Source organism: Phaenicophaeus curvirostris, chromosome 7 (assembly GCF_032191515.1).
Source record: "Phaenicophaeus curvirostris isolate KB17595 chromosome 7, BPBGC_Pcur_1.0, whole genome shotgun sequence".
Lineage (NCBI taxonomy): Eukaryota > Metazoa > Chordata > Aves > Cuculiformes > Cuculidae > Phaenicophaeus > Phaenicophaeus curvirostris.
This window is the reverse complement of record NC_091398.1, coordinates 12,543,478-12,562,740: the sequence shown is the minus strand read 5'-3', so window position 1 is coordinate 12,562,740 and position 19,263 is coordinate 12,543,478. Positions and strand designations below refer to the sequence as shown.

At 42.5% G+C, this 19,263-nt stretch overlaps 1 protein-coding gene across 6 annotated transcripts; it reads right to left on the bottom strand.

The window, feature by feature from the left end:
- Window positions 1-6,771: 6,771 nt before the first annotated feature.
- KCTD18 (potassium channel tetramerization domain containing 18) lies at window positions 6,772-18,392 on the bottom strand. 6 transcript variants are annotated; one of them, XM_069861768.1, is made up of 8 exons: window positions 18,251-18,392; window positions 17,156-17,328; window positions 15,435-15,629; window positions 14,016-14,227; window positions 12,906-13,099; window positions 11,718-11,812; window positions 11,193-11,295; window positions 6,772-8,326 (listed from the first exon to the last, which is right to left on the bottom strand). In XM_069861768.1, the coding sequence occupies exons 3-8, from the start codon at window positions 15,589-15,591 to the stop codon at window positions 7,837-7,839; spliced, it is 1,251 nt and encodes a 416-aa protein (XP_069717869.1). In that variant the 5' UTR covers window positions 15,592-15,629; window positions 17,156-17,328; window positions 18,251-18,392; the 3' UTR covers window positions 6,772-7,836. The 6 variants fall into 6 exon arrangements, with proteins under 6 accessions (XP_069717869.1, XP_069717868.1, XP_069717872.1 ...); XM_069861767.1 differs by having other exon boundaries at window positions 18,273-18,392; XM_069861771.1 differs by having other exon boundaries at window positions 18,288-18,392.
- Window positions 18,393-19,263: the final 871 nt, after the last annotated feature.

Genomic DNA, 19,263 nt, shown 5'->3' with positions numbered 1-19,263 from the left:
TTGCCAGTGGCCCACAGGAGGATCTTACAGGAAAGTGCCAGAAATACAAGGCGGTACAGCTATTTCATTATATATCTTATACCAGACTGCACAAGAGCATTCACGTGTGCTGTACCAGGGAGAAGAAGGAATGAAAGAATTGATGGGAGAGGGAAGGGGCAACTTGGAAAAGGGCCAGATCCTTGCTGCAAACTCTGGGCACGTGACACAGGTGATCCCATGAAGTTACAAAGTCCTTTTTCAGCCAAGAGTGATCAGTTGTCTTGGCAAGAAGAAAACTCTGTAAGAATACCCAAAAGCTCAGACATCGGCAAAGGTCTCTTAACCTCAGCCATACCTGTTTCTACTGCTCTACATCTTTCATTAAGAGCTGTTGCCCAGAAGGAAGCTAGATTTTTGTAGGGCTTTATTACCAAAATGTATTTACAGTCTTATTTCTAACCACACTTTATAACTGCATCGAAGGGACAGACAGCTTCACTCCTAAGATTTTGATGGCACAACTGGCCTCCCCTTTTTTATTCGGTGAGAATTTGTCCTTCATGAATTGGTAAAAACCAAGTCAATGAAATCTGCTTACTCCTGGGTAATGTTAGTATTTCTTCTTAGCCACAGTAAGATTTGAACTACATAACGTTAATTATCTAAACAATTTCATGGAAGTTGGTTTAAAGGAGTACTTTTCTGCTCTGGAAGACCTGGCAGGAGTCAGTTTGGAAGTTTGAAAGAAAAAAAAAATAAAAGGTAGCTTTGGTATTTCTGTGACTCTTCAGCTAAGACCCTGATGAAAACTCCCCCTGGAGACCAGTGGCAACATGTGCCTGTCCCATGAAATAATCTGTTCGCTAACATCAAGTACAAATGAGTTCTCCACACTAGGAAGCAGGCAGATAGAATTCCATCTGTTTGAATCACTTCTTGGTGATAATGGGCCCTCTGCATCACAAGCCCATGTGTGGTCACTGAGTACTTTCCCAGAAATTTTGCTTGGAATCATATTTTTCTTGTCTCCTTAACCCATATGATGCCATATCATTGGTTTGCAAAGGCAGTGGGGTTAACATGGGAACAACTGGAAACTTGACAGCATTTCTAAGGAAAAATTTACTGCATCAAACACCCCCAGTGGTGTAGGCCAGGCTCTCGAGTGCAGCTACCTGGGTACCAGTAATCATTAGATGACTAAATTAGAGTAACTTTCTAAACATGCCGTTTTATGAACGTGATCTTTTCTACAACAAATGATAGTTGTACAACTATTCAAAGTAAATCACTGCCACAGCACCTAACAACACCTCTAATCCCAGCTATAAACTGTAGCTCACTTGTCCTAGTCTCCCCAGTCCTGGTATGTACATCCTGCAGGTCCCAGTTTATCCATGCAGACGTGGTACCAGCTGGTGCTTTGGTGGTCGAGTTGCACAAGCAAAATGTCAAGAAAACTGCAGACTTTCAGGTAATTTGGGAATATACAGTTTTAATAAAGTTTCAACATGCAGGAAACTCAAACCTGCAGCATTTCTGCTTCTCAAAAAGCACAGTCTATTAGCTGGGCTAGGGGCTGATGAGTCCTCAGACTGGCAGGTTTCATTTGTGTTCAGGTACTGGCCTCCCAGAGGGAAGAAGGAATTCTGGTTTACTTCCACATTTTAAAAGGCTTTGGGTAGATAACACTAACGTTATTTTTATAGTGAGAGTCACCATGAAGGATAATGTTCTTAAGCTATCATAAAACTGTTTAATATCACTCCATCAGTTAAGAGAAACTTAGCAGGATTCACAAGGACACAAAACATGCCTCAAGTTCCTGCTTAGGTACAGCAGAAGGCCATGTTTGCATCTCATCCAAATAAAAATAAATGAAATCAAGTCGCTGAAAAAAGTAATCTTGCTTCCCACTGCAGCCACTTTGAAATTTCATCTACTGAAATTCAAGGGAGTTCGTTTGGGTTTTCTCTCTTTTAACCACAAGCCAGCCTGTCTGGAGCAGAGAGCAGACTCATCACAGCCACTGTAATGTAAATGACAGAAACATTATTGGAAAAAATGCCGTGCTACTAAGATATTAAACAAACACTGAGCTAATTTAAACTCAGGAAGTCCTGTAGGACTGTTCTGAAAGCTTTTTTCTTGTACACCTGCAAAACTCCACACTTTTTGTGAGCTTTAGTGTGATGGGCTCAATGATCTTAAGGGTCTTTTCCATCCTAAATGAGTCTATCTTTATAGAAGCCTTGTAAATTCATTAAAAGTTGAAGAGGAAGGAAATCTGCTTTAGGAAGCCCTGTAAAATGATTTAAAGGTGCATCCAAGAGTATTGAGGGAGCTGGTAGATGTGCTTGCCAAACTATCTTCCATCCACCATCTTCCAGCGATCCTGGCTGACTGGAGAAGTCCCACTGGACTGGAGGCTGGCTGATGCTGTGCCCATCTACAAGAAGGGTTGCAGGGAGGATCCAGGGAACTACAGGCCTGTCAGTCTGACCTCAGTGCCACGGAAAGTCATGGAACAGGTGGTCTTGAGTGCTATCATGAAGCACATGCAAGAGAACTGGGTGATCAGGCCCAGTCAACATGGGTTCACGAAAGGCAGGTCTTGCCAAACAAACCTGATCGCCTTCTATGACAAAGTGACCCGCCTACTGCACAAGTGAAAGGCTGTGGATGTATCTTCTTGGACTTCAGTAAAGCCTTTGACACAGTTTCTCACAGCATTCTGCTTCGGAAACTGTCAGCCTCTGGCCTGGACAGTTGCACACTCTCCTGGGTGGAAAACTGGTTGGATGGCCGGGCCCAGCGAGTGGTGGGAAATGGTGTGAAATCCAGCTGGAGAGACTGGTGAGACTGCTCCTTGAATCCTGTGTTCAGTTCTGGGCCCCTCACCCCAAGAAGGATGTTGAGGCTCTGGAGCGAGTCCAGAGAAGAGCAACAAAGCTGATGAGGGGGCTGGAGAACAGGCCTTACGAGGAACGGCTGAGAGAGCTGGGGTTGTTTAGCCTGGAGAAGAGGAGGCTGAGGGGAGACCTCATTGCTCTCTCCAACTACCTGAAAGGAGGTTGTGGAGAGGAGGGAGCTGGCCTCTTCTCCCAAGTGCCAGGGGACAGGACAAGAGGGAATGGCCTCAAGCTCCGCCAGGGGAGTTTCAGGCTGGACATTAGGAAAAAAAATTTCACAGAAAGGGTAATTGGTCACTGGCACAGGCTGCCCAGGGAGGTGGTTGAGTCACCTTCCCTGGAGGTGTTTAAGGCACAGGTGGACGAGGTGCTGAGGGGCATGGTTTAGTGTTTGATAGGAATGGTTGGACTTGATGATCCTGGAGGTCTTTTCCAACCTGGTGATTCTGTGATTCTGTGATTCTGTGATTCTGTTAAATTGCTCAGCTGTTCAACAAAGAAGTAGAAGGTAGTTAAGGTAAGTATTACTTACAGAAGGAATGTATTAAAAACTGCTTTTCAGTTAGATTATTATGAAAAACAGATTTCAGAAACTTAACCTCAAGGATGAGCTGCACGCTCAAAGAACAGGAGATTACATTGTTCATATCTTTCTGTTATTTTTGCTTTGTCCTTTCTTCAGTGAAACTTTTTTGGTTGGCATCTGTGTTCTTTAGGTTTATTTTTTTAAGGAAAAACTCTAGCTTAAAGTTTCCAGAGGTAAGCTGGTCTGCAGCTTACACACCAACAGCAGAAAATTACAGGTCTGCACACCTTTACTGTTCCTGGCAGAGCATCTCCTTAAAATTATATTAAAACATAAGAATTTGCATTTTTTACTTGTGCAAATATTGTTTCAAGTCCTTGTAGTTAGAAGAAATGCTTGAAAATGTGATGGCTCGTAAATGATCTACAAAATCTAACGTTTAAAGAACCCTTCTGTAATTGTAAGTGTGTGAAGAATCTGGAGCACCCTGCGCTCTGGCACTGAGGGGCAGCTGTGTTGGCTCTGCGGGGAAAGCAAAGGCAGTACCAAAACCAACCAAAAACTTAGCACCCAATTCAGAGCAAACAAGGGCAGCAAACGAAGCCAGATTTCATTCACCGATTTAAACAACTAAAGGGGCTTTATAAAATCAGTAAGACAAGTTCAGCTTTTGTGTGCTGACAGGAACATACAGGAGCTCTTCACTTCAGTGTCACTACCCAAAATTTACCCTGGTACAAGGTCTCCTCTGTCCTGCTCTGGGGGAAGGAGGGGTTCTTTTTATGCTCCTCCAAACCAGGGTGGCTCTGTTAGCTCGGCACCGTTCAGGATGCCCCCTGCTCATTCGAAAGGGCTGCAGAGGGATGTGGAAATGCCAGCTGCAACTCAGCCCCGTGAGGCAGGCAGACGCTGTGGTAGAGGTACATGTCCCAGGGAGATGGAAAGAAATGCCTTCTCACTCCCCCGGTATGCTATCTCCTGTCCTGAATTTTCTCGTTGTGTACAGGCAAAAGCATCCTTTGCATTGCTGTTCATAACAAAATGGTGATTTACCCTCACCGGAAGCACCAGTTAAATGCATCCAACTCCTGCAATCTTCAGTTGTGGCAAACTTTTAGCTAATAAAAGCTACTTATTTTTATCTATTTTCCCCCACTTTAAATATGAAAATTAAGGAAATGAACAGTAGTTAATGTTGTTAACTGTAGTTAAAGTCTATAAAAGAGGTCTTCTTTTATGCTGTGCAAATACTCCCTTCAAAAAGGGCTGTTGCACCAGTGTAAAGTCAGACTCTGTGTCTCTCTTTGCCTTAGACATTTTGTCTGAAGACAAACCCGTTTGTGTGCCGGGTTCAGCAGGAGGGCAGGGCAGGAGCGGGCACCGCTCTCCTTTGCTTGGGACCCAGAGCCAAAGGACACGTGGGGATGGCGGTCGGACAGGCCTATAAAAGGACCCGCAAGGAACCAGGACAGGTTGGTCTCTCTCGCTCTCTCTCCCACACTGTCTCGCTCTCTCTTGACCACTTCGGACCAGCCTGGTCCACGTGGCCTGGAAGAAGCTGCTGCTGCCACCATGCATTCCCGAGATCTGCTGCTGCCATCGATGTGGTGATTTCTTTCCTTCCCCTTCTCTCTCCATCTCACTCCCGTGTGCGTGTTGGATTGGATCCAAGGGACCTGGGCTGTGTTCGGGGATTCGTTTCTGTAACTTTTGGTGGCTGCACCCCCGTGTCTCAGCTGTGTGCCCTGGTATCTTGGTTTCTTTATGTTGGTCGGAGCCAGAAATAAATCCTGCTTTTGATATTCACCCTGGGAGTGACCTTATTGGCCTCCAGATCGCCACACAGACATACGAATCCAATTCCCCCCCAGTCAGGGCCAGACGTGAGTGTATGGCTCGTTGTGACGTTTTTGGCGTCGTCAGCAGGATCTGTCTGTTTGTAGCAGCCACAGGGCGAAAGAAAATTGTGATTTCTGGCACAGTTATGATGGCTCCCTGGGATGTGCCCTATTTCTATTGCTGCCACTTGTCTCCAGCGTTGTTGGGGATGCTTGGAGCCGTGGCAGCAGCCGTGTGGGTAGTTGCTCAGAAAGGGAGGTCGGAAAGATTTAAAATCAAGAGAGAAAATGAAGCTTTAAAAACAGTGAATGCTTATGCACGTGAGGAGAGGCTGACATTTCAGCTGCCCCACGGTTGTTGGACCGGTGGGGAGACTGATTTTTGGAGTTTTACAGACAAGGCTGATGCTTGGGCAGGGGAAGTGGCCGCCTCTTGTTGGGATGAGAGCGAGCTGCCTCATCCTGACCCCAAGCTCCCACCCCTGATTAAAGCAGAGGTTACTTACAAAGAAAAGAATAGGATTAGACTTCGTAAGCAAGAAGCTGGGGGACTCTACAGACCAGGAATTATTTTGCCATTGGATGCAGCCCCAGATGCTGAGTGTGAGGCTCAGCAGCGGGCGCTGCGGGTGAAGCAGTAGGGATTGGATCGACACTGCTGGGTGGCTGTGGAAGGTGTTGTGAGATTGGTTTGGAGCATGAATTTCATTGGTTTTGGGAGGAGAGGGCAGTGAAATGGGATCCTATTCATGATTCAGATCCTGAACTCCAACCCCCGATTATTATTAATGACAACGTGGCAGAACCTGATCTTGCTCTTGATGCAGATCCTGATTTTAAACTCCAATCCCTAATTATTATTGATAAGGGGGAGAAGTCTGAAAACTCTGCTGTAGGGAAAGCAAATGCATGTGCCCTGACGGAGCTGGCTGGATCACAGGAGCTTGAGGGAGCACTGTGCTTTGTGATTCAAACATCACTTTGCTGGGGTGGAGGAAATGGATTTTGGAAGCAGAATGTGATTGCGATCCGTACTCCTGGAACAGGAAAGGGGTTTCCCCAATATTTAATGCCGGGCCTGCCCCTATCTGACCTGCACCAGTTGACAAAAAAGCAGCAGCCCCACTCGAGTAAAGAAAATGCCTGCAGCACCTTTGACAAAGGGACCAGCCCCCTAGGCTGAGAAAACTAGTGGAGTTATCTTAGCCGAGCCAAAAAGCAGCCCATGGGCTTATTTTATACTGCTCACAAAAAACAAACAAGGGCATTTATCGGCTACTTTCTTCCTCAGCAAATCAAGATACTGCCTGGGACAGCCCGCCCTGGTGAGCCTCCCAGATTTAAAGAGGCACCCCCTTACCTTAAAAACCCCACTTAATCTATATGTGTGGGTAGCCACTGATGCCCATGGAAAGGACTACAAAATAAAATATACAGTGGGTTGTTCCTTCTTTTTAAAATCGGTCCTGTCTTGGATTGAGTTTTCTTTTCCTTTGCTTTTATTAGGGAAGAACCAACCAAACAACAAAAAAATGGATGATCAGCCATGGAGCCACGTGGACCAAGGACATACCCTGACATGCCATGCTATAACCTCTGACGATGAAGACTGGCTCAGACCTTTTCCCACAACCATTGATTCTGCCCTTGTGTTTAATATGATCAATGTCACTCTACTTGCATTGAGATTTTTTCCAACTTGATTTTGTCTTTGTGTTTAATATGATTAATTTGGCTACTTTCACTATACTATACCATTTCACTATATGCTATTATAGAGTTTTGGGTTTTCCCTAAGTTGCATATTTATTTCATAAGAAAGTAGCATCTTTCTCTGTTAATATCCTGTTAAAGCTGTTATTGCTCCTCAGGAAGAGAGATCTAGACCCCACCGATCTCAACTGGGAGCAAGAAAGTGGTGGTGACGGATACTCGTGAGGATGTCATCATCACAGAGTTTTTTAAGTTCTGTCCCTGGGACCCAATATTCTGTCCTTTCGAGAAACCAAATTACTATAAGGCTTTATACATGCCTCAAGTTTCTTAACGTTCTGATTTCAAGCTGCCTAAATTTATCTGAACCAGTGGGATTCTGGTTACAAAACTGAAGTGTAGAATTATTTATTTTTTTTAGGAAAATAAGTGGCACCTCTTTGAGTGCTCCGAAATTATTGTTCGTGGGTTATGCATTAAGATTGGAGTTGTTTATTTACCATTGCTAGTAATCTAAGGGATAGAAAACCAAGGATAAGAACTGTAGTTTCAACTGTATGAGAACCAGTACAGCCTGACAAAAACGCAGGTGTGAGATACTGGAACATGAGACCCCACGTGCTTTGTGTTTGAGGGGGTTTTTAAATCCCTTTACTTCCTCCCTTCCCAACATCTAAAAAATATTTAGAAATAAAGCAGAAAACACACTTGAGCGTTCAGTTAAAACACTTTGTCTCTATACTTTTCACGAACCTTTTTCATCATATTTTCTACCATATCTTCAAATAAATGACCACAAGAGATGATGATCTCTTTTCTGACCAGATGATGCAAAGCTATCCAGTTTATCAGACTGAATCAAACATTATCCATCCGCTTTATCATTCTTAAGTTTCGTAGTCTCTGCTAACACAGCTGGTTCTTTCTTGTTTAGTACCACAGAAGTGGTAGGAATTTCAACAGGACCACTGTCCTGTTCACTTGTTTTACTGGTCACAGAAGAAGATGGCTGAGATGGTGACACCAGTAAAAGTGGAGTTCGCTTCAGCTTGACTACACGGTTGCTTCCAGGCTTCCTAGACGCTGCCACCTTGATCATCACTTGACACGGTGTCCCACTGTCAACACTCGGCCTTCCACAGGGCGCCTGGGAATTGCTGGGCAGGGTCAGACTCTCACTGTTGGGTCGTTTAAGAGTCACTGCAGAACGTGAGGCACTGCAAGCAGCTACCTTTATAGAAGCTGAATTCTTGACTTTGATATGGGTACTTGTTGAGGGACCTGAGAATCTAATTGGCTTGGGACCTGCTTTACACGGTAAATAGTCTTCTGGTTCAGTAAAGTCAATTAATCGTCTGTAAAACACAAAACTTCAATTAAAGCAAGAAACTGTGTACCTAAATTATTATTTTTATAACATTATTACAAAACAGACAATCTGCAACAGCCATCCACAAATCTGGAATCCTTTTAATTTCTGCTTACTACAATATCATTTACAGTTCTGAACTGCTCGTTGCTGCATTCAGGCTGGCCTTTATATGAACAGAACCACTAATTGCCTCTATAGGTAAGGAATATCACACATCAAAAACTGTAAGAGATATGGTACACAAACTGCTAAGTGAAAATCAACAAGGGAAAAGGCTGGAAGAGTTCTACAGAGCAAATACTAAAATGCTATAGATTCCATCAAAACCAAAATCCACTAAATACTAGTCAGATAAGTTTTATGTACAAAAATCTAAGACCCAAACTGCACATTAACACAAAATTTAGAGTTCCACACTATGCAATTGGAGAAAAGAGGAATAAAGACATTGCTTCCTTCGCCCTCCCCCATTTCTTCTCAATACAAATGATTATGGATAATCTTTCAAGAAAAATTTTGTTTTTAAAAAAACAGAACCTATGTAAGGTTCTGTGGAGTCTCATTGCATTTTTAAGTACTGCACAAATGCTGCTTTTCAGTGTTGGCAAAGAAAATGCCAACACCCAGAAGATTTTAACTCCTCAAGAAAATAATAAACAATGCCATAGAAACACAGGTCATGCTAGAACAGCTGCACAGGATTTTCTAATAGAAAACCTGAAACCCGACAAACCAAAAGTAAGACAAGGTCAGGTCAGAGGGATGATCAGTAAATATAAATCAAAATCATCTTTGGAGATGAGGGACCAAGGAAAAAGAACACAGAGACCAAATTAAACTCAGGTAACATTAACAATGCATTTTAAAGTGTATCAAAACTAAAGCTGTCAACACTGTGGCTCTGTTGTGGCTCCTACAGGAGGTAAAACTACTAAAACCTGGTAGTAGGAGCAAGAACATGTATGAATCAGATTATATGTAGATTTTGAGCTGACAAAGAAAAGCTGTAGCTTTAAGTCACCTGACTGTCAGGAATAAAGAAGCATTTAGCTGACAGGTCAGTACTGCAAACAGGCTATGAACTGGGAGGGACACTAAAGACCAGCTTAAAAGATGCACTACAAAATCACTGATATTCTGCAGGGTACTTTCATTTTGGATTTTAAGAGATCTGTGAAATCCCACAGGGATTCATACCAAAAAAAACCCAAACCAACAGATGAGAGCAATATTTCTTATTATTGCTCTTTCGAAAATGGTATATGGTGACACTGTTCAAACAGAAAGCCTGCAAAAGAACCTAGTACTATAATGAGTGCAGGGAGGTTTTCCTCAGAGCCGTAAATGAGAATGTATTCTCAAAGTCTGCATATCCTAAGTACTGCCAAAATAAAAAGGAAAGGTTAAACATTCAAAGGTTTGGTGCTTTAATACCAGCAATGAAGTACAGATAAAATATGATCAGTAACTAGGTTCATGTACAAGATTTCAAGACAGTCTCACGGGGGTCGCTAAATTACATCAGGAGTTTTAGATGAAACCTGAACATAGCGTTTTTTGACGGTGAAGAGAATGGAGAAGATATATCAAAGCCAAGAGATGGGAGATATAATAGGCAATGGTAGTAGAGGAGCATTCAGGAATACATTTAGGCCGTTTGGCAATTGAGTATCACAGTCCTTCCTATTTAAGCTATGAAAAGCAAAGAACGCAGTATCTAAAAACATTAGGCATGAGGAGGATGCCAAGATAGGAGTTTTCAGATGGATCATTGTGCTGATGCAGCTCTGAGGCTGCTGCTGAAATGACAGTGCAGCCAGGGACAAGGAATGTCAGCAGGATACTCCTCTTGTCTAGCAGCAACGTGGCTGTAGGGTGGTTCAGGCCAGCTCTGTAGCTGCACCTGCGAAGGCAGCTTTTAGGTAACATAGGCTCTGGAGCGAGTCCAGAGAAGAGCAACAAAGCTGGTGAAGGGGCTGGAGAAGAAGTCTTACGAGGAGCGGCTGAGAGAGCTGGGGTTGTTTAGCCTGGAGAAGAGGAGGCTGAGGGGAGACTTCATTGCTCTCTATAACTACCTGGCAGGAGGTTGTAGAGAGGAGGGTGCTGGCCTCTTCTCCCAAGTGGCAGGGGACAGGACAAGAGGGAAGGGCCTCAAGCTCCACCAGGGGAGATTTAGGCTGGACATTAGGAAAAAATTCTTCACAGAAAGGGTCATTGGGCACTGGAACAGGCTGCCCAGGGAGGTGGTTGATTCACCTTCCCTGGAGATGTTTAAGGCACGGGTGGACGAGGTGCTGAGGGGCATGGTTTAGTGTTTGATAGGAATGGTTGGACTCGATGATCCGGTGGGTCTCTTCCAACCTGGTTATTCTATGATTCTATGATACTATATTGAGAACAGAGGTGTACTCACAAGTATCACTTAAAAACTGCAAAGAATAAATTCTAGAAATTCCTTCTAAAAAAAAAGAAGGCATCTCACATGTGAAGATTGGTTAACCTTTTAAAGTTTTCAGTTAAATTTCTTTGTTATCTATCCGTTTAATTAATACTCCTCTCTAAGTTTTAAAATTACTCCTTCCCACTCTAAAGTTATGTTTTAAAGGCTGAAGAAGTAGAATTAGAATAGAGTTCCAGCTGCCAAAAAAAAGGTCATCTCTTTCTAGCAAGATCAGTCCTGCAGTTAAGGTCTACACTACAAAATTACAAGACATTTTATAAAAGCGTCAACACAAGAAACGGAAAAAACTCAGTATTCAAGGTTACTCGAAGAACCTGAAATTATTAAGAAAAAATGTATTGTGTTGTGTTTCTGCTCTCTTTTAAGCCACCTGCGCAAAGCAGCATACCTCCTACGAACTGCAGGCATATGATGCAAACTGCCTTTCAACGGGCGCTCCTCAAGAGTCCAGCATTCGATCATCTCCTGGGGCGCTCTCCAGTAGCTGACACCTGCATTTCAAAGGGACACCGCATTGACGACCTGGACTGGACAGCCAATGTTATGTGTGCATGCACCCAACTGACTGAATGCGTGCATTTTATTGTGTGGAATTTCAACTTTGAAACTATGCTGATGTGAACACTGCTCACAGCCAGCACATTTCTAGGGCTTCACCAGAATACCCAACTCTCGCAGGCTATCACCCCTTGTGTGCGGTGCCTCTCACATCTACGCATTCATGTCACCTTGTCAGACACCCCATACAACTCTTTTTATTTTTTTTTTCCAACAGCCACTACTATGGGATATTTTACATGTTACTTACTGAATGAGTGAAAATATACGCTGTTATTATTATAGTCACTCAACAAGTATTTTTCTTCATTTTCTGTAAAAAAGAAGTACTACTGAAAAAAAATTAATACTCTACCTCTCCCTTCCCAGGCATAAAAAGCATCCATCATCTTTTCCAACTCGGCTACTGAGTAATAGCTCCAGATGTATTGGATGTTATTTCCAGCTTCTCTAGAAACATTGTTTTAAAGGTAACAGTTAGGTAGCAAATCCAGCTAGGTCTTCAAAAATGTAACACTGAAGAAAGATATAATTCTTCTTTTCACATCCTAACTAAGGATTTAATAGTAAATGTTCTGTAAAGTAGAAAGGAAAATGTTACTTAAATTTCATTTTAATTTGTCGAAGAGGCTCTAAACAGCCATCCTCCTATGATCTGCATGCTGTGAACACCTATTGCTAAAAGCGGCTATTCATGAAAAACAGATCTTCATTAAAGAATAATTTCAGAATTAATGGTGTAAAATTTAATTCTCTAAATCTGAACTATTTATTCAAGGAAAAACACAGTAGGAAGACAGATACTTGATACTATGTGTTCAAATACTCTTGGAATAAATATTAACGTACACAGCTTAAATTTAGGAAAATAAGCATCTTAATTATAAAGATGATAATATATCAAAACCCCTATCTTAATCATGTTTCCAAAGGTACAGAGTGAAGTGCACATCTGACACTACTGTGGGACCAAGAGAAAGACCAACGTTCAGAAGTATAGGTCTACCAATAGCTTAAAACTGTCATAAAAATACATTAATAGTGTAGTAGAGGTGTACACATCCTTCAAAGAATTAAACCCATTTCTTTTCATCTTCAGTTCTTTGCAGTGTTATGTCTTTCAGCTGTCTTTGAAGACGGCAAAATACAATCCCATTAATCGCAACAAATTTTGTGAATATTTATGGACAGGGGTTCACTTACTGTATTTATTGTGAATATTGTCCTAAATTAGGACATAATCTTAAATGGTTTAGACATTTTAAGAATAGCAAGTAAGACCTGATGAGAACTTACAGCAGTTGCACGCTTGCCACCTGTGGTGGACTCTCACAGATCATTCCACACTTAGTTTTTGTTTGGTTGGTTTTCTGCTTAATGTGAACATCGTATCACCCAGTGGTTTTTGAAGCAGGAAAGCATCTGATTCCTTGCAGATTTGTAGTATAATAACACAACATATAAAAGTATTTAGGTATTATTATGCTGTGTGAGTGTTCATTCTCACTTCATAGTGCTTTCATATGTTTGCCAGTCATCTTACCTTTTGTAAATGCTTTTACTATGAATTTTTGTTCCTAGCTCCTTATTAAGTGCATCGGTCCCATCAGCTTTTGTGGCATACACACCAACAATTTTACTTTCACAGCTTGCTCCACAAGTGTTGAGGTAGTGCAGGACCCAAACCGTGGGCTTGGTACAAACTAAATCATAAGAACCGCAGAAATCTAACAAAGCCTGAAAAAAACCATAAAACACAAAATACAGAACATTCACAAAAATGTAATATTTTTAGTTGAATAAGCTTTCATATTTAAGCTTTCTTAACTGCCCTGATTAGGTATTTTAAGTAAACCAAGGACGTATTTTATCTAGAAAAATGCGTGCAGTAATTGTTATCTAATGGTACCAGAGAATACTGTAAAATTAGGAGAAATTTATGGAAAAGCAACAAAAATACTTAAAGGCATGGCAAACCCCTAATAAGAATGGAAACTGAAGAGCCTGAAAAAGTTTTATGCTTTCCAAAGAGAAATTAATAAGGGAAAACATTAAATGTATGGAACAATAGCTTAGTGAGAACATAGAAGACTAACAGGGCTAACACTGCCGTGCCTGGTAGTATGAGTTTATTTCCAGTTAGTTCATTAGAATGAGCTTTTAAGTTACAGTACTGTAAAACAGACAAACCTTGGGATTTACAATAATACAATCGTTTTCTCCTTTCTTGTTCTAAACAAAAGGTAAAGTTCATTTTATATTTCAAGTTTTAGGATGAATTTGTAAAGCTGAAAAAAATCCCCAACCAAATGTCTTGAAGGACACAAATCTAATCTCAAGTGAACTTCCAAGCCAAACAGGGAACGAAACAATGTCATTCCTACCATGGGAGTTTTATAGCAGCCATGTACGTAAAAGAGAGTCCAATTTAAACTGCTGCTGTACTGCAGTAATGGGGAAAAGCTGATGTTCTTAACTACTGTGACTGCATTATCAACTCTAGGATTTCTTAACTTAAAAATGTGAATTTACTAGTTATTAAACGTAGGGATTAAAAAGTGCTAACTCGCATACAGTGTAGTTTTAGTATCTGATGCTAATGAATGGCATGGATTGAAGAGAACATCTTTTAAAATATAAGAAACGTCAAGACCTTTTTAAGCTCCGTATTTGACCTTAAAGAATAAGTCTCCATTTCATTAGCCAAATGGTCAGACAGACTGTATGGATAAGGGATGCCAAAATAATCTGCTTCCTCCTGCAGAGCAATTCGAATTTGTTCATCTTCAGGAATCCGAACTTCTCCATGAAGATAATCCAAAAGATATTTAAACAGACTTCCATCTCGATCAATTAGACATGCTCCTGAAAACATAAATTGTATGATTTAAAATATTACTTCCAGCAAGCAAAGACAGACTTGTCACTTTCCACCAAATCATCAAGTAAAAACTTTTAAGCAAATCTAGTCCATGACTAGTTCCTCTGTTCTAGCAGAACTACTATTTTGTTTCTCTGGAATACTTGTTACGTGAAGATAAAATTCTTAGGGCAGTACACATTTCTTTGGAATTTCAGTGAAAGCCCTGGTCTGTGCAGGACCATGCCAATATACAACCCCAGCGGAAGTGAACTCCACTTATAAGGCCAGAATCTAATTCTAGGTGCATTTCTAATTTTAACTGCAGATACATCTTTTATCGCTATTGCAGAGACATTTTCAATTTTGGATCTAGGGCATTTAAAAGAGTCAAAAGCAGCATCAGCTCCAGTACACACCTGGACTGACCTTCCTTGAATATCGCTCAAGTTTTACAGTACTTTTTTGTTTGTTTCTCTCTCCTATGCCTGTTGCACTCAAGGACCACTACAGAACCTGACCAAACTATCCACAGCTGAATGCAATAGCCACTTCACTGCCAGAGGAAGACAGCAAAGCACTGCTCGTAAAAAAGGTAAACGTTTCAGGTATTTTAAACAGACGAAAGCGTAAAACAAGAAATTACTGTTCTTCATCCATCATATCTTTAAACTGGACATAACTTTGGCAGGATTTCCAAGTGTGAAATTTGACCCATGAATAGCTTTATCCAAACTTCCTTATCAAGCCATGGTGGAGAAAAGTAGTCTTACTGGGTAATGAAGTATTCTGAAACAAAGATTAAACACAGATCTCCCTATGTAACAGAGAGCGTGAGATGTATCCAGAGAATACGGGGGGGGTCATAAACAAGTCTAAGTTAAATGCCTAACACTCTGCCAACTTCAATTTTATCTATTTCCATATTCCTAATGAAGAAGTACATTGCCATGGCTTGGACTGGGACAAGACAGGGATAAGCACTGTACAAACACATGTTTGCAAACATGAGTAGTCTTGTGGAATTCAGATGAATTACTCATTAAGTATAAAGTCATGCATGGTTTCATGTTCTGGAATTAAAGAAACCAACTGATGCTCAGCAGATTGGGAAGAAAAATTACTATAAAATGCATAAATATATATAAAAGCATGTTTTTCCCACAGAGCAACTTGATCAGAATGCCATACTTACAGTTTTAACACATTTACCTGATTCATCCACTTTCAAAGGAAAGCGTCTACTAAACATAGATGCCAACATCGAATCCTTAAAGCGGCATAAAGACTCACGCCTGGCTGTGTATAAACATCCTTGCACATTAAGTCGTAGAATATCTTGGATGTCTTCAATCTTGCCCTCTTCCATTTCATTTGCAAATGATGCTAATTACAAGCTATTGAAACCTGTAACAGACACAAACAAAAGTGAATCTAATGCCAGTTAAGACTGAACACGTTACATACAACACCCCACCGTTCGTTCAGCTTTCACGTTTCTTACACGATGGGGTATATCAGCTTTGAAAAGAGATGTATTAGTGTAAATAGCCAAATATTCTACTCCTTTACTACTAAACATACGGCATTTTACTTTTATAGGAAATACTGGGGCTACTCTTGAGACACACGGGTAAGCAGAATTTTACAGTTAGTATGTGGAAGCAGAGCACTGTAAGGGTGTTTGGGGACATCTTGCTTTCAGTACAGTTTACAGTGATACTGAAAATGCCAGCAAATAAACTCTCCAAGACTCATTTTACAGTTATAGAGCGCAAGCATCCTTTATCAGGCCTGGGCAACACAACGAAGAGAGTGATCTCTATTGACTGTGTGCAGGCAGACAAGAGCTGGGGCTAGAATGTATTTCCCACTTACAGGCACATGGATAAATTTTCCCAGGAATTTTATGCACATTCTGTTACTTTCCAAGGACTAATTTTAATATTACTATTATATTTATAATATTTAATAATACTAATGTTATTATGAACTTCACAACAGTCAAATCTCTGCTAATTTGGACCTGGCTCCAGCTCTCTGTCTGACCCTGCACTTAAGATGGGGAAAGACTGCAAGCAGAGGTTATCACAGAAGACACACCTGTTCAACACAGATCAGACTGAACACAAAAGGAACAGTGCCTTAACTTTCAATAAACATAGTTAATTGAATCAACTTCACTGTAGCTTAAGTCAACATATTCCACTTTTTGTATGGACAGCACTAAAAATGCAGTAATTCTGTACTAGCAACACCTTGGCTTCTTTAAACCAATCAGGGCTGCTTCAATTCACTGAAGCTACCATAACATTAATGCCACATCACCCACACCCACCTCACTGTGGCTGCCAGGCAAGCAGGGGATCACTGCATCTTATGTGTGTGCAATTATTGAGGCTTGGGACCATGATTTTTATACTGGTTAAATATGCATATTCATATAGACTCTGGGAAACATGTTTTTTTATTTTTCCTGGTATAGGTGTGTCTACGGAGCACCTCCCACAGGAGGACAGGCTGAGAGAGTTGGGGTTGCTCAGTCTGGAGAAGGCTCCGAGTAGACCTCATAGCAACCTTCTAGGACCTGACGGGGGCCTACAAGAAAGCTGGGTAGGGACCATTTACAAAAGCTCGTAGTGACAGGACAACGGGCAATGGCTAATAACTGAAGAGGGGAAGATTTATATTAGACATGAGGAATTTCTTCACTACGAGAGCGGTGAGGCACTGGCACAAGTTGCCCAGGGAAGCTGTGGCTGCCACGTCCCTGGAGGTGTTCAAGGCCAGACTGGATGGGGCCTTGGGCAGCCCTATCTAGTGAGATGTGTCCCTGCCCATGGCAGGGGGTTGGAACTTGACGATCTTTAAGTTCCCTTCCAACCCAAACAATTCTATGATTCTACAATAATTAGTTCCCAAAATATATTTACAGAAGTTTCCTCCCCTTGGCACACACTCTGCTTTCTCAGGGTCTTCTTCAGGGTCTCTGGATGAAGGCTGCAGGTCTCCCTCACAGAGGAACTCTTCAACTTCCCTCCTTGCACATGCTCTTGGACTCCTTGGGCTCCTCTTCAAGGCTGCATCTGGTCCTGGTCCCTGTTATCTGGTTTAATTAAACACAGTCAGATTCTTTCACATTCTTCCTAACCACAGCCTTGCTAACAATCTTACTTAAGCACAAGTAGAATCTTCGAATCATAAATCAGTTTGGCTTAAAAGGGACCTTAAAGATCAAGTTCCACCCCCATGTCATGGGCAGGGACGCCTCTCACCAAACCAGGCTGACCAAGGCCCCATCCAACCTGGCCTCAAACACCTCCCGGGATGGGGCAGCCACAGCTTCCCTGGGCAACCTGGGCCAGTGCCTCACAACCCTGAGAGTGAAGAAATCCCTCCAAGCTGAATGAGCCCAACTCTCTCCACCCATCCTCATATGGGAGGTGCTCCAGCCCTCGCATCATCTTTGTGGCCTTCCTCTGGACCCATTCCAACAGCTCCATATCCTTCCTTATGTTGAGGATTCAAGAACTGGAAACAGTACTCCAGGTCAGGCCTCACAAGAGAGGAATAGAGGGGCAGAATCCCCTCCCTCAACTTGCTGGTCACACTCCTTTTGATGCAGTCCAAGACACAGTTCGCCTTCTGGGCTGCGAGCACACACTGCCGGCTCATGTCGAGATTCTCACCAAGCAGCACCCCTAAGTCCTTCTCCACAGGGCTGCTCTCAGTCGCATCATCCCCCAGCCTGCACTGAAAGCACAGACTGTCCCAACCCATGTGTAGGACCTTGCCCTTGGCCTTACTGAACCTCATGAGGTTCACACAGTCCCACTTCTCCAGGTCCCTCGGGACGACAGCCCATCCTTCTGGTGTAACACCTGCACCACTCAGCTTGCTGTCACTTGCAAACTCGCTGAGGGTGCCCTCGATCTGTCTATATCCGTATCCAGGCACAGGCGAGCTAGAAGCTACTATTCAAGCTAATCCCACACTTCAGTTCTAAAACCACAAAACCTATGCATTACATTCAAATACACAATAGCTGACCAAGATGTAACAAACCGCGTCCTCCCCCGCCGCCAGAGCCGCTCTCGGCGCGGCCCAACTCCCGCCGCTCCCGTGAGGCGCTCCGCCCCGCCGCGGGGCCGCCCGTCCGCCATCCCTCGGGGCCGCCCGGGCGCCACAAAATGGCGGCGGCGGCACAAAATGGCGGCGGCGGCACAAAATGGCGGCGGCGAGGGGAGCAGGGAAGGGCGGGGGTGGTGATTTTTTTTTTTTAGTATTTTTTTTTTACGGGGGCCGCGTGCTCGGGCTGTGAGAATGAATCCATCGGTTTTGCTGCAGCCGGTTTGTGTGTTGCATTATAAAATCATATAAACTTGTCTCGTATCAATAGATACTATGCAGACGATCTCCAGTCATGGATGAAAAGCCTGAGCAACATTGAAGGAAAGAGCCATCTAAATCATGTTGCATCTGGTCCTAGAAGGGAGATAATAGATTCTCTTTCAAATTTTGTAACTCTTGATTGATCGCTTACTACTTCGAACTCACTTCTTTTTATCTTAACGCTGATATGCCTCAAAATGGCAGTTAAAGCCACAGCTTCTTATGTTTCATTTTCCTTAGCAACTAAGCATGCAACAGTTGCACCAGAGGGAAAATGACATGGCAAACGCCATGGCTCTTCTGCTCTCTGAACAGTTCTTGGCTGTTGTACAACAGTTCTTGTACCCAGAAGCCAGGTCTTTAATGCTTAATATCTGATTAATTAAACAAGAACTTTACAACATGCCACTGAAGGAGGCATGGAGGGAGGTGATTATCCCGCTCTGCTCCACACTGGTGTGGCCCCTCCTCGACTGTTGTGTGCACTTTTGGGCATGGCAGTATAAAAAGGATATCGAGCTACTGGAGAGTGTCCAGAGGAGGGCCACAGAGTTGTTGAAGGATCTACGGGAAAAGTTATATGAGGAGCGGCTAAAGTAATTTGATCTGTTCAGCCTGGAGAAGAAAATACTGAAGGGGGCCTTATCAC